General features: G+C 33.1%; 1 protein-coding gene and 1 long non-coding RNA gene across 2 annotated transcripts; both read left to right on the plus strand.

Annotated features, from left to right (window-relative positions):
* The first annotated feature begins 132 nt into the window (after positions 1 to 132).
* LOC102626035 (malonyl-CoA:anthocyanidin 5-O-glucoside-6''-O-malonyltransferase-like) lies at positions 133 to 1,908 on the plus strand. Its single transcript, XM_006485639.3, has one exon. The coding sequence runs from the start codon at positions 430 to 432 to the stop codon at positions 1,879 to 1,881; it is 1,452 nt and encodes a 483-aa protein (XP_006485702.1). The 5' UTR covers positions 133 to 429; the 3' UTR covers positions 1,882 to 1,908.
* A 6,894-nt stretch (positions 1,909 to 8,802) lies between these two features.
* LOC127901913 (uncharacterized) lies at positions 8,803 to 11,766 on the plus strand. Its single transcript, XR_008054231.1, has 3 exons — positions 8,803 to 10,392; positions 10,576 to 10,614; positions 11,380 to 11,766. It is a non-coding gene; the product is annotated as an uncharacterized LOC127901913 (long non-coding RNA).
* The last annotated feature ends 1,835 nt before the right edge of the window (positions 11,767 to 13,601 follow it).

A 13,601-nucleotide genomic window follows, 5' to 3' on the forward strand; every position in this document is an offset into this window, starting at 1 on the left:
GAGAGACTTTCCATGAACGTTTGGTACGTAGGATCGTTTGGTAGGACAAAAATTGTGGCTAGCAAATTAAAGATGAAAATAATTTAGTTAGATTTTGTAGATAAAAGAGAAGTTCCTGTCTATTTCTTCATTAATCGAGCTATTAAATTATAGTAACAAGTTCATAACCAAAATACAGGAAGACGCGGCAGCAGTAGGTACATTAATTAGTGCTCAAAAGCATATGTATGCATGTGTATATATATATATATATATATATATATATATATATATATAAATGAATGTACATATGCATAATGTAGCATGCACTCAACACCTCAACAACACAAATTAACAAAAGTACAGAGAAATTAAAAAGCTAGCGAGTGTTAGAATTTGGGTTTGGCTTCATTTTCCTTTCTTTTTCCTACGTATATCATCATCAATATCATGAATATCATCAGCAGCAGATGTGTAAAAATAAGAGAGGTTACTAGAGTCACCCCATTCTTCGACTCAACGGCATCAACAAATGATAATCCCTTGCCCTCCACTGCTCTTGCTCTCACCTATTTCGACACAAAATGGTTTAAGTTCCCTCCTGTGCAGCGCCTCTTCTTCTATCGAAATCAAACATCTGACACTGATTCAATCAGATTCAATTCGGAGATCCTTCCACAGCTGAAGCACTCTCTCTCACTCGCTCTCCTTCACTATCTCCCTCTCGCCGGTCACATCATGTGGCCGGAGCTGGAGCCAAAGCCAGCCGTCTATTACTTCCCTGACCAAAAATGCGACGGCGTTTCATTCGTAGTTGCTGAGTCTTCCGATGCCGACTTTGATCGCGTCTCTGGCGATGGAATCCGTGAAGCTGCTGAATATCATCCTCTTGTGCCCCAGTTTTCGATCACTGAAGATAAAGCTGAGGTAATTGCTATCCAAATAACACTGTTTCCGAATCAGGGCTTTTCGATTGGCGTTTCAGCTCACCATGCAGTTCTTGATGGCAAAAGTACAACCTTGTTTATCAAATCTTGGGCTTATTTGTGCAAACAATTAAAATTACAACAACAACAACAACAACAAGAACAAACGTACTTGCCTCCGGAGTTAACCCCATGTTTTGACCGGACGGTCGTCAAAGACCCGGATGGGATCGACTTGATCTACCTCAAACACTGGATGTCCGGATCTTCTTCCAACAGGCGAAGCTTGAATGTTATGCCTGTTAAACCAGAAAACTATTATTCCAACTTGGTCCGAATGACATTTGAATTGAACCGTGAAGACATAAACAAACTGAGGGATAAAGTAAACGAAGTACTTTACTCCACTCAAGGCGGTGCACAGTATTTGTCGTCTTTTGTGATTACTTGTGCTCATGTGTTTGTCTGGCTGGTTAAAGCCAGAGATGTAGAAGCTAACACAACTGTTAGGTTTGTGATAACAACGGATTGTAGGAGCCGTTTGGATCCTCCAATTCCTGCTAATTATTTCGGCAACTGTACTGGTGGAGAATTTGGGGAAGCGAAAGCAAGTGGTTTCATGCAGGAAAATGGGTTTGCCTTTGTTGCACACAAGTTAAGTGATTTGATCAAAGGGATAAAGCGGGGTGCTGTTCTAGGATCAGAGGATGAGTTTTTAAACGGAATGGCAAAGATGCGAGAGGCACAACAGTTAAAGATATCTGTGGCCGGATCCAACCGTTTTGATGTTTACGGGTCTGATTTCGGGTGGGGGAGGCCCGAGAAGGTGGAGGTTGTGTCTATAGATACAACGGGAGCTATTTCTTTAGCCGAGACTAGAGATGGATGTGGTGGTTTTGAGATTGGTGTTGTTTTGGAGAAGCAACAAATGGAGGTTTTTGCTTCTCTCTTTGTTGATGCCCTCAAAGATCTTTGAAGTACACATGTTATGCCATGAGTTTAGCTAGTTATATATATATATATATGTGTGTGTGTGTGTGTGTGTGTATGTGTGTGTTTTTTTTGTTGCACGCCTATTTATATTTTAGGTACTAAATAATAAATTAAAAGTAGTTAGAGCTGCAATTTTAGTTAAAAAATAAGAGTTTTTTAACATGTGTGTGTATGCTTAGGAAATTCCAGCTAATGTGAAACTAATTATTGAATTTTCCTTGCAAAAGTACATTATATATATGAGTAATGATACAGTCACAAACTCTTGTACAAACTTATTTTGTACAAACTGACGTGGCATTAATTCATTGGTTGAATGAAAATATAAATTAATAAAAATAAATCATGTGGGCTAAGTGATATTTAATTCAACCAATCTTATCATACCACATCAGTTTGTACAAAATAAGTTTGTACAAGAGTTTGTGGCTGTATCATTACTCTATATATATATATAACATAATAATATTGTCGTCTTTAATTAAAAAAGGGTCAGATTATTTTGCGATAAAATTAACTTGTAAAATCTAATAAAGACCTTGTTTATTTTTTTTTCATCTACACAATAATCAAAGACGGAAAAATGAAGAAAATTTGAAATCTAATAAATTAGTAGAAAAATAAAAATTTTATTTTCATTAAGCCGGAAATATTAGTCTCATGATCATCAAGTTGAGACTAGAACTTGCCCGCCCTCTCATAAGCGTTGGTTGCCACTGGGCTTGTAGCCACATCTTCTATTTTTTTAACCAATCATTTTATGCAAAATTCGAGTTCATTTAAAAATATTAGTACAATATTATCAATTGACTAATATTAGTTGTTGACGCTAGTTTTTGGGTCAACTAGAAAATTAAATAAACGGGATGATATAAAGAACAAAACACAAAGAACTTATATGGTTTAGAATTTAACTTATGTTCACGGGAATAGAAAGAGCAACTTTCACTGTTCAATGAGAATTACAATTTTTTATTTTTTGCTCAACTATTTGCTTGTCTTCCCTATGCATCAAGGGTTCTCTATTTATAATACAATTTTTGGGCATCTTAAGTCATTGATAATCCTTGTTCTCCTCAGTTTTTAGTTCTTAATTAGAGTTTTATATGAAATCTCTGTTTATCTCCTTCTCAAATTGAGTTTTCGAAACTTTAGATTTTTCTTCCGCAATAGAACTTTCTTTGGTCCATGTTCCTATGCTTACATAATGCCCACATGCTTCCAACTCACATACATTCTTGCTCCATGACATCTTGCTTATGCCATGCTCCTTGCTTCTAATCACTTTGGCTCCATGACATCTTCCTTATGTCATGCTTCCTACTTCAAATCACTTTGACTCGATGACATCTTACTTATGTCATGTTTTATGCTTCAAATCACTTTGCTCTATGACATCTTATTGATGCCATGCTTCTTGCTTCAAGTCACTCTGGCTCCATGACATCTTATTTATGCTATGCTTCTTGCTTTAAACTACTTTGCTCCAGCTTGCTTCTTGCGTGCATGCTTCTTTTTCTCCTGACAACATTAGTATAAATTTAATGCATACTTTAGAAACTTAAATCACATCTCATTTAAATTGTTAATGTTTAAATTTGAATAATTTATTAATACGATGGGTTAAGTTGTAATAGAATTGTGAAGTATATAAATAATAAATGTGTTATGAATGAGTTCTTTCCTGCCAATATCTTTTAAATTTGGGTATCCAAGGGAGTCTTCCAAAAATCAATAACGTTGAACTTACACATCGTTTCATGAATGAAAGTGAAGGCTGGCTTTTGGTTTTGGGGGGAAGGGGGGTGTTGGGTGGGGGAAGAAAAAGAACGACGACTGAAGAAAAGAAAACAATAAGTTATTGGCAATTTGTCTGTTTAGTTAGATTTAGAATTATTAAATAAAGTTAATAAAATATATAATTTTGTTCATATTAACACGTGATAAAATTTTCTATAAATCCTAGGAAAGAATATTAGCTTAGAAGAAATTTTATAAAATTTTCTATAAAATTTCGAAAAACAAGAGTGATTGGGAATTTAGGATCCCAATAGTTTAGTCCTAACTTGAGTCTCGAAACTCAATTTATTGTGGCATTCATCTATTGGATAGTAATTTTATAACGGATAAAATTAATATTCTACTATCTACTAGATAAATACCACGTCAGTTAAAACTCAAATTGAAACTCCATTATTAGAATCCTTAGTATTAATCTTCACAAAATGATTTTAGATTATTTCCACAAGATTAATGAAGCAAGGACGACAAAAGTAAGAGTTACAAAAATAAGAAACGTTAGAAGTTTAATGGACAGCTTATTTGTGATTTTAAGTGTAAGGTAAGTCATGCTATTGTTGTCAATGGAAAATCACGTATTACATAAATTATATGTGCATGGAAGTTAGATGGACAGCTTCCCCATGATCAAAAGGGATGATCACAGTAACAAAGAGAAAACAATATATCCTCTATATAATACAATAATGCTTCTCGAGATAGTGTAATATGCTGATTACTCATCTTTTTTTTAAAAAAAAAATTTATTCACAAACATTCGCACCGGTAATCAATTGCTTTCTAATGATAGTTTCTAGCATTTTTTAATTTAAGTGTTTTAATGATTTTTGAGATATTGGTGAAAACTAAGTTAAATATTTAGGCAATTTGGACAAAATACTACCTAACATGTGAAACGAAAGAATTTGTTTTGAAATCCTTTTTTGTCAACCTCATATTTTGAAAAGTATTGATCAACGCAACATGCCCATTTAATCGATAATTAATCAACAGAGACAAAGCATATTCTTGATCTTCCAAAATCCAAATTTGTTGGACTTTTGGCCTACCACTTCATGCAGTGCTTGTTATGCAAAGTTTATTGTACTCGCAAGAATACAAATCTATTACAGAATGGATTTTGTGGTGACAAGTGTCGATCCTACGAGCAGGTTGATTTAATTGTGAGTACGGTTAATTTTCTAAGTGTAAATGTGAGTTGGTTGGAAGTGATTTTTTTTTAATCTTACGATTTAAAATAAAATGGCGGGAATGAATTAAAGATAAAACCAATGCAAATGAAACGCTTGAATTTATAAATTCACATTCAACATTCACCATGGGCTTAATATTTCCTTTTTAGTTCCAATTAAATCATGAGGGGGCATTTCCTCTCCTCATAATCCTCACTCCAATAAATATAGTATCAAGAGCTTAGTATGCCAGATGTAATGATCTTCCACTAAGTGTGGTATCAAGAACACGCTGTATCAGACAATAATAATCATTCTGTTGACAACGTGACAAGACCATCCACTAAATAGCTTAGATACACTCTCTGTCAATACTGAATTAAGACGACCCACAAAATACTAGAGGGAAATTTTCTCTCTAATTAATATGATGCTAAGTGCTCATTGTACCAAACAGTAACTATCTTTCACTAGGGAGCTGATATACCATGCAAAATCTAGACATGATAAATTGTTTGTCAACAATGAGCCAAAAAACCACATACATCAGAGAGAAAAAAAAACTTACCTAATTAAGCTCATGGAGCATGTTGAGACTTCACCTTTAACCCAAGTTGAAACTAAATTAGCCACTCATAATTGAACTATGGGTAAAATAGTAATTTTACTAAAATACATAGAAAATACATGATGGAGAGAGAATTACAGAAATTGGAGCTCAAAAATGAATTAAGAGGTGTCAAATTAGGAGGGAGAGCCCTCTATTTATAGATATAATAAATAAATCATGACCATCAGATGAAAATAATTCGGATACTCAGGATTGCACTACATGGCAAGTTTGATTGGTTGGAATACATCATCAGTCAACACCACCTCAACATTTCAGTTTAATAAGATGATGCAACATCATCAGTCAATGCCACATCACTAGTTTTGTCCACTATCATCTTACCACATCATCAATCAATGCCACATAATCAGTTATGCCACACTATTGGTCCAATAGGATGCTGCCACATCATCGGTCAATGCCACGTCATCGGTTTGTATATGTAAAGTGTCGTACTTAGGGGTGTTCAAAATTTAATCCAATCTGTTCAATCTGTCTGATCCTTAGAAATCTAATTTGTAGAAACCCGATCTGTGGATTGGATTGAAAGTTTGATAATACACAATCGGTAGATTGGATACGGATCTACTTCTAAATTCGAAAAAATCCGCAAATCCGCCAAAAACTAAAAAGTATTTATTTAATTAAAAAAATAAAACTTGTAAATATGGCATTAGTATTTACTAGTAAATAAATAAGTTAAAATATAGTTACATTAACACTATATTATATCTTATCCGATAATAATATAAAATATAAAATATAAAATAATTAAATAAACAAATATAGCTTCTTAAATAATTAATTTTCATGTACTGATCTAAAAAAATGAGATTTTTTCGTTTTGGTGTGTTATATTTTGACACTTTAAATATATTTTCTAGCTTTATTTAAACAATTAATTTATTTAAATCTTATTTAATTTTAAATTTGATCGGTAGTAAAATTATTTTTATAGTAATTTTTTTATTTAGTTAGTTCGTGGATTGGACATAATTAAAAATTTTCAGTCCGCAATCCAATCCAAAAAGTGATGGATTGGATATGGATTAGGTCAAATTTGCATTCGATTCGTAGATGTATGGATTAGATTTGGATTGAATTTCACCAATCCGTGGATTAGATTGGATTAAAAATTTATAATCTGCAAAATTATAAATCAGATATAGATTGATGTCCGATCCGTAAAATCCGATTAGCGAACACCCCTAGTCGTACTTGTGAAGTGTCGTATATGTGAACAGTAATGTATACATGAACAATACCAAATACTATTTTATGCTCATCCTAAGGTTTTTGATTGTCTTGAGTTAAAAAATGTCATCTGTTTTACTGTTTGAATTCTCGATAGTCATGAAATGGCCAAAACATTCATGATATATATAAAATACTTAAATTATAATAAACCACACATAATAAAATCTTAGAAAATTTAAACACGTAAAAGTGAAAATGTTAGTAAGATTTGGAGCATAAAATGATAATTTTACTCTGTATAAATATATATTCTCCAGTACTCAACAATGTTCTTCCAAGGGTAAGCTCAAATCACTTTCCTTTAGTTGGTTTTGTTGTGGTCTCCCTTGTTTCTAGTCCAAAATGTTTTCGTTTTCTTCTATTAGCTCTAAATTTTTTACATGTATGATAAGATAAAGTCAGCCCACTCTAAAATGGTTAGACTTAGGATGCGTTTAGAATTGATGTTCAGCAGCTGTAATTTAAAAGGTGCAGCACTAAAATGTTTGGTAATTACTAACTGCTGTAACTTAGAAGGTATGTTGATATGATGTTTCACTTGTATAATAGAAAATCCATTATATTTTTGATAATTTTGTCAAAATTATTATTTAAAATTTATATTTACTACATATTATTAATTTTTATTTTACAACATTTTTCCACAACAGCTATAACTTTTTTTAAGTTATAGCTCCTCAATTTCAAATAGAACTTTAATATTAATGGGGTTTTAACAGAGGAGCAACGACTTATTGCTAATCATGTCGTTGAGTTCTATTTCGATTTGTATTCCACTGGTAAGCATTCTAATGCCTTACTCTCGACAATTCCGGAATTTGAGGAAATTAAATGTGTTGTTTTTTCTATGGATCCTAATAGCGCCCCCGGTCTTGATGGTTTTAGTGGTTAGGCAGTTCTTCCTGCACTCTTGGCTCCCTCAAAATTTTAAGGGTAAAAGCTTATTTAGTCCATGTATTTTAAGATTAATGTCCATTTAGTCCTTGTATTTTTAAAAATATCTCGAAACATCCATGTCGTTAAAGTATTGATACTCATACCTAGGGATGGCAAAATCCGGGTCCGGGTCCGGGTTTAGCCTTTCCGGATCCGGACCCGGATACCATTTTCTTTTTCCCGGACCCAAATTTTAACCCGAATTTTTACCCGGATTTTTTTACCCGGATTTTTTCACCCGGGTCCGGGTTCAACCCGTAAAAATTTGGGTTTCCGGATTCCGGGTTTTGAACCCTGATCAATGAATCAATATTAATTTTTAAAATTCTAAAAATAAAAAGTTAATACATTTCCAAGCAATAACACATCTAGATTAATCAATAAAATTAATTAAAAAATAATATTAAAATTAGATATCCGGGTCCGGATTCTGGATGTCCGGGTTAACCTAAACCAGGACCCGGACCCGGATATATATGGGTTATTAAAATTTATTCCGGACCCGGATTTTTTTACATTCCGGTACGGGTTCAACCCGGTCCGGATTATCCGGGTTCGTCCGGGTCCGGGTTATTTTGCCATCCCTACTCATACCATTACTTTTTATTTCTTTTGGCTTACTTTTACAATATTACCCTTTTATAATAATTTTTTTGTTTGGACATTAATAAAAATAAAAATAATTGAATTACCAATTTAACCTTAAAAAAATAAAAAAATATATATATTAATTTTTTTGCAAGCACCATTTGTAGTTTTGCACACTTGATAGTTTGCATACAATTTTTAACAATTTAATTTTTGACAATTAAAAATTAATATAATTTTTAGGGTTAAATTGGTAATTTAATTATTTTATTTTTATTAATGTCCAAACAAAAAAATTATTATAAAAGGGTAATATTGTAAAAGTAAGTTAAAAAAATAAAAAGTAACGGTTGGGGTATCAATACTTTAATGGTAGAGATGTTTTGAGGTATTTTAAAAAATATAGGGACTAAATAAATACTAATATTAAAATATAGGGCCTAAATAAACTTTTACCCAAATTTTAATTCTATTTTTCACTTTTATTCCTGACGTGTCTGATGCCAACTTTATTTCTCAGTATAGGCCTATATATTGCTTTGGTTAATTTTATTTTTAAAATTATCCCTAAAATCATTACGGAGAGCCTGAATTCCATAGTCGGTAGAATTATCTGCTTCTCAACATGAGTATTGCTGATGCGACCAATCTCTAAGCCGAGAGGGTGTCAGCCTTTATCTCATGGAATATATATATATATTTTTTTATATGCTGACGATGCTATTTTATCTTGTAGATGTGATGTCGGTTCGCTCTGTAATCTAATGAACTTTCTTGAGCATTATGCAGCTATTTTAGGCCAACATATGAGTGTAGACAAGAGTGCCTTTTACGCTGTAAACTACTCTCAAGATCGCGGAACTTTGGTGCGTAATATTTCTGGTTTCAAGGAAGATGTCGCTCCTTTTGTTTATTTAGGAGTGCGAATTATCCGTGTTAAACCCGGAAGCTTGTTCTTCATGTTTTAGCGGATCGTGCAGTCTCTAAACTGTCAAGTTGGAAGGCTAAGGTTTTATCTATGGCAGGGAGGGCTTAACTGGTTCAATCGGTTTTCCAAAGTATCTTACTTCAATTCACAGCTTCCGTATTCGTAAATGGCCAATTTCTCTTCTTAAGGACTTGTCGAAGACGCTTGTAACTATATTTAGTCAGTCGATTATGAGGTTGGAAAGGCTGTTACTATCTCAAGGGATAAATTACGCTCGCTAAAATTCGTTTGGGATTCCCATCATCGAAATTCTATTTGGGGTTCGTTTTTCCAGTCCCGTTACAAGATTATTCCATTTAGTATGATCTCCAAGATCTCTCAGTCTTCTTTTCTGCTTTTTATGATTGTTCTCGATGGCTTGCTGGAGATGGCACTTCAATCTGTTTTTGGCATACCGAATGGTTAAATTTTCCTATTTCTCTGCTTTTTGGTGTTGACGATTCTAAAGGGAATTTAAATTCTACAGTTTCATGTGTTATTAAAGACCAATGTTGGCAGTTCCCTTCCAGTTTCAACTTTCAGGACTCTTTTTCCTGACCTTGTTCGTGATATTTCATCCATCATTTTGCCCTCTCCTGGGATTCCTGACAAGTTAATTTGAGAGAATTCTTCTTCTGGCAACCTTTCTTTTGCTGACAGCTATGAGTTTCTTTAGACACAAGCGCGACAGAATTTCTAAGCACACTCCACCTAAAATATCAGTTTTAATTTGGAGATCGGTTAATAATAGACACATTTTTCAACGACAAGATTTTTCCTTAGCCTCGGTAATGGGTGCTCCTGATACTCATATATTTTCTCAACGAGCTATTGCTAGACAGTCCTGGTCTTGGTGGTTCGCTTGTTTTGGTGTATCTCAATTGGTTTCTGACTTTAACACGGACTAATGGATGATAATCACTTCCAAGCAATTCTCTTCCCAAGTACGGAATTCGGAAAGCTCGTAATATAATTATCTTTAAAACCACCACATCTTCAGTGCACCACGTCACCTCGTCTTGTTGCGCTCAATTGCAAATTTCAAGCTAAAGTTGCCCTGGCTTTATTTATTCTCGGGTTGATTTGAAAATTCATTGTTCTCTTGGCATCTCTCCAAAAAATTGCAGGGCTCTTAAATACCTGGTCTTTCAGTTGCTGCAGGTACTTTTTGGGATAACTCAGGTGCTTTCTACCGTACTTTTGCTTCCCCTTTGGGTTCTTGCTCTAGTTTCTTTTCTGAATTATATTTTCCATTAAGGCAATATGTTTACTGATGATCTTGCTCATTTGGGTGTTGGTCTCTTCATTACATTGGTGGATTGCTCCTCCGGCTGAAATTTGTAGTCCTCGTTTTCATGATAGAATGGGCTATCCGAATTAGAGGTTTTATTAATTTTGTTTATGATCATTGTTTTTGGAGTAAGGCTTTGATGTCCCACCCTGGGCTGTAATATTGAGTTTTTTTATTTAATTTTATTTCCACTCTTTGTTAGGTTCATTTAATTAAAAAAAGACCGTAACTTTTTTTTTAGATGAACCTCAAACTTGAATAGTTTAATAAAATAAAACAAACAATCAAAGAAGATCATTACTTATTTTTATCCTTAGCAGAAATTCTAAATTACATCAGAGATATTCTAAAATTTCTCAAATTAGAAAAACATTTGCTACTCTCATTCATTTTCTTTCAAATCAATTTGGGAGAAGTGATACGTAGGTTCTAAAACTTTTAATAGTAGGATATTTGAATAGTTTTAGAATTTTTATGATTCTAATTTTCAACGTCCCTGGATATCGTGAGATGAATAGAATTATATAATTATTTGACAGTATTCAAGTTGTGGGGGGGTATAGTATCCTAGAATATCATAGTTACAACCTCTAATATATATATATATATATAGAAGAAGACGTTGAAAATAAAAGTTATACAGATAAGAACTAATGTTAGAATTGAAAGTGATCATCGTATGACTCAAAGTCAGGTAATGCAGAGATTGTGCTTGCTTAGTCAAACCATGTAGAGTATAAATTATAAATAGAAGTTAGTGTGAGTAATTATCAACCCATCAACTTGGTTTTTAACAAAAAATTTCGCCATGGAGAGCATCTCACTTTCACTGCCTTTATTTTGCTTGTTCTTTCCAGTGCTTCGGGAAATGAGGCTATTGTTTCTTCATCATCACTTTTGCCTGTCATGTACACGACAGAGTTGAATGAGGGCGAAGAGTGCAAGAAAGCTAAATGGGACGACGGTTGTTTGAAGAAATATGGTAAAGGCCAATGGTCTCATGGTTTTTGCTTTCAGATCAGTGAACAGACTTTTAGGGGCGCAATGTCAAAAGGACGATAATCTAATAAAATCATGACACATTTTATATATCCTCTCTTATAATTAATTACAATCATTACTATGATAAGTCAATTTCAAAATAAAGCGTATAAGTGAAAAAAAAAAAAATTATTACTAGGTAACTCTATGGCTGATTGTTTATCTAACTTGTATTCAGAAAATGATTTTGTCTGTGGAAATGAACCACCTCTTCCTATATATTAGGCAGTATCTGCTTGATGATTCCTGGGGTCTTCAAAAATATCAGTTTTAGTAACCCAACTTACAATTCTTTTAAAATGGCAAAATTTCATTAATTAAATGGACACGTAAATAATGTGGTCTGTTAATGCCCCTTAAGATTTTCTTATAATTCAATAACATCTTGTAGGTGAGAAGGTTATATGCTTGTTAATCAACATTATAATACATGGTATATAGACATTTATGGAGAATTACATTTTAGTCCATTAGTATTATGCATTAAATGTTTTACTCTCAAATGCTATCATGGATATAAATTGATGTGTCAATAAAAAAAATTAGTTGGATAAATTAAAATATAAAATTTAATATAATTAATGAAATAATAATCATAGATATTCTAAAATATTATCTTAAATTTCATTCTAAAAGATGTGTCATGTCTTATATGACCAACTTGTGAATAAACGTCATATCATTTAGCTTAGATTGTAGTTTTAAGATAAAATTTTGGAAAATGTAACATTAAACATATATCATATGGGCGTATGTGACAATCATGCATGCAACCAATACTTTGAATGACTTATTAGCTTAAGTTTGTACTAATAGTAATAGTCTGTACGCTTAGCCTTGCAGTTCTTAAAAGTATTTTGAACACCTTTAATATATTTCGACATATCCATATTCTTTCCAAATGAAAGCCTTTCTATTCAAAATACTTTAAAAAAAGGCCCTTCCTTTAGAAAAAGAGGTTCTGCACACGTTTGAGTAATCATCCTATAATATCAACACTTCATGTAATCAAGAATCAGTTCATCTGAAAATTCGGAATTATGATTCCACAAAATCCAACTATATGGAAAAAAAAGAAAAAGAAAGAAAAAACACGTGACGTTTAATCTTCGATTCCTTCCTTTTCAATGAGAGAATTTCAATACAAACTAACAAACATTTAATAAAAGGATAATAAATAACTATAAAAGTGCTTATTAACTATATTAATAGCTCGTTTGGAAGTGTGGTGAAGTTATTGGGCTGCCAAACCCCAGCTACTAAGGCTGTCAAAGTCCAGCCACTAAGATGTTTGGTAACACTTGTACATGGGCTTTAACAGCTTAACAAATTTTTTTTCTCAACTTCTACTCCACAGTTGTAGTTTTTACTCCACAGCTGCTACAGTTTAAAAGGTACAACACCTCACTCTCAAACACACTCTAACTATATTAATAGCTCGTTTGGAAGTGTGGTGAAGTTATTGGGCTGCCAAAGCCCAGCTACTAAGGCTGTCAAAGTCCAGCTACTAAGATGTTTAGTAACACTTGTACATGAGCTTTAGCAGCTTAACAAATTTTTTTTCTCAACTTCTACTCCACAGTTGTAGTTTTTACTCCACAGTTGCTGCAGCTTAAAAGGTACAACAACTCACTCCTAAACACACCCTAATTAGTTATGACCAAACGGTGCATTTATCCATGCATAACAATCAGCAGTAACCAATCCTGCTTCCTGATTTTTCCACTTTAGACTTGGGACCATCTCCAAAAAGCTGATTTTTTTTTTTGTTTTAAACCATCCGGTTTTCGGCGACCGCAGTAGGTCTTGACTAATTTGGATTCGGGGTGTAGTCACAATTAAAGCTCCCAAATGGATGAAAAATTTTACTCACAATGAAGAGAACAAAACCCACAATTTGTATTTTTATTTATTTATTTTCTTTTTTCTTTCCTTTTTGGTGGCAGGTTTTATTATGATCACCATTGCTTTTGGTATAATTGTTATTATTTCAATCTATTAAAATCAATAAAGGTGTTTGGTAAATGAGAAAATGAAA

The sequence above is a fragment of the Citrus sinensis genome, chromosome 4 (assembly GCF_022201045.2).
Source record: "Citrus sinensis cultivar Valencia sweet orange chromosome 4, DVS_A1.0, whole genome shotgun sequence".
Classification (NCBI taxonomy): domain Eukaryota; kingdom Viridiplantae; phylum Streptophyta; class Magnoliopsida; order Sapindales; family Rutaceae; genus Citrus; species Citrus sinensis.

Bases quoted from the DNA above. Each gene is read 5' to 3' on its own strand.
- LOC102626035 (XM_006485639.3), top strand. From the start codon at position 430: ATGAATATCATCAGCAGCAGATGTGTAAAAATAAGAGAGGTTACTAGA.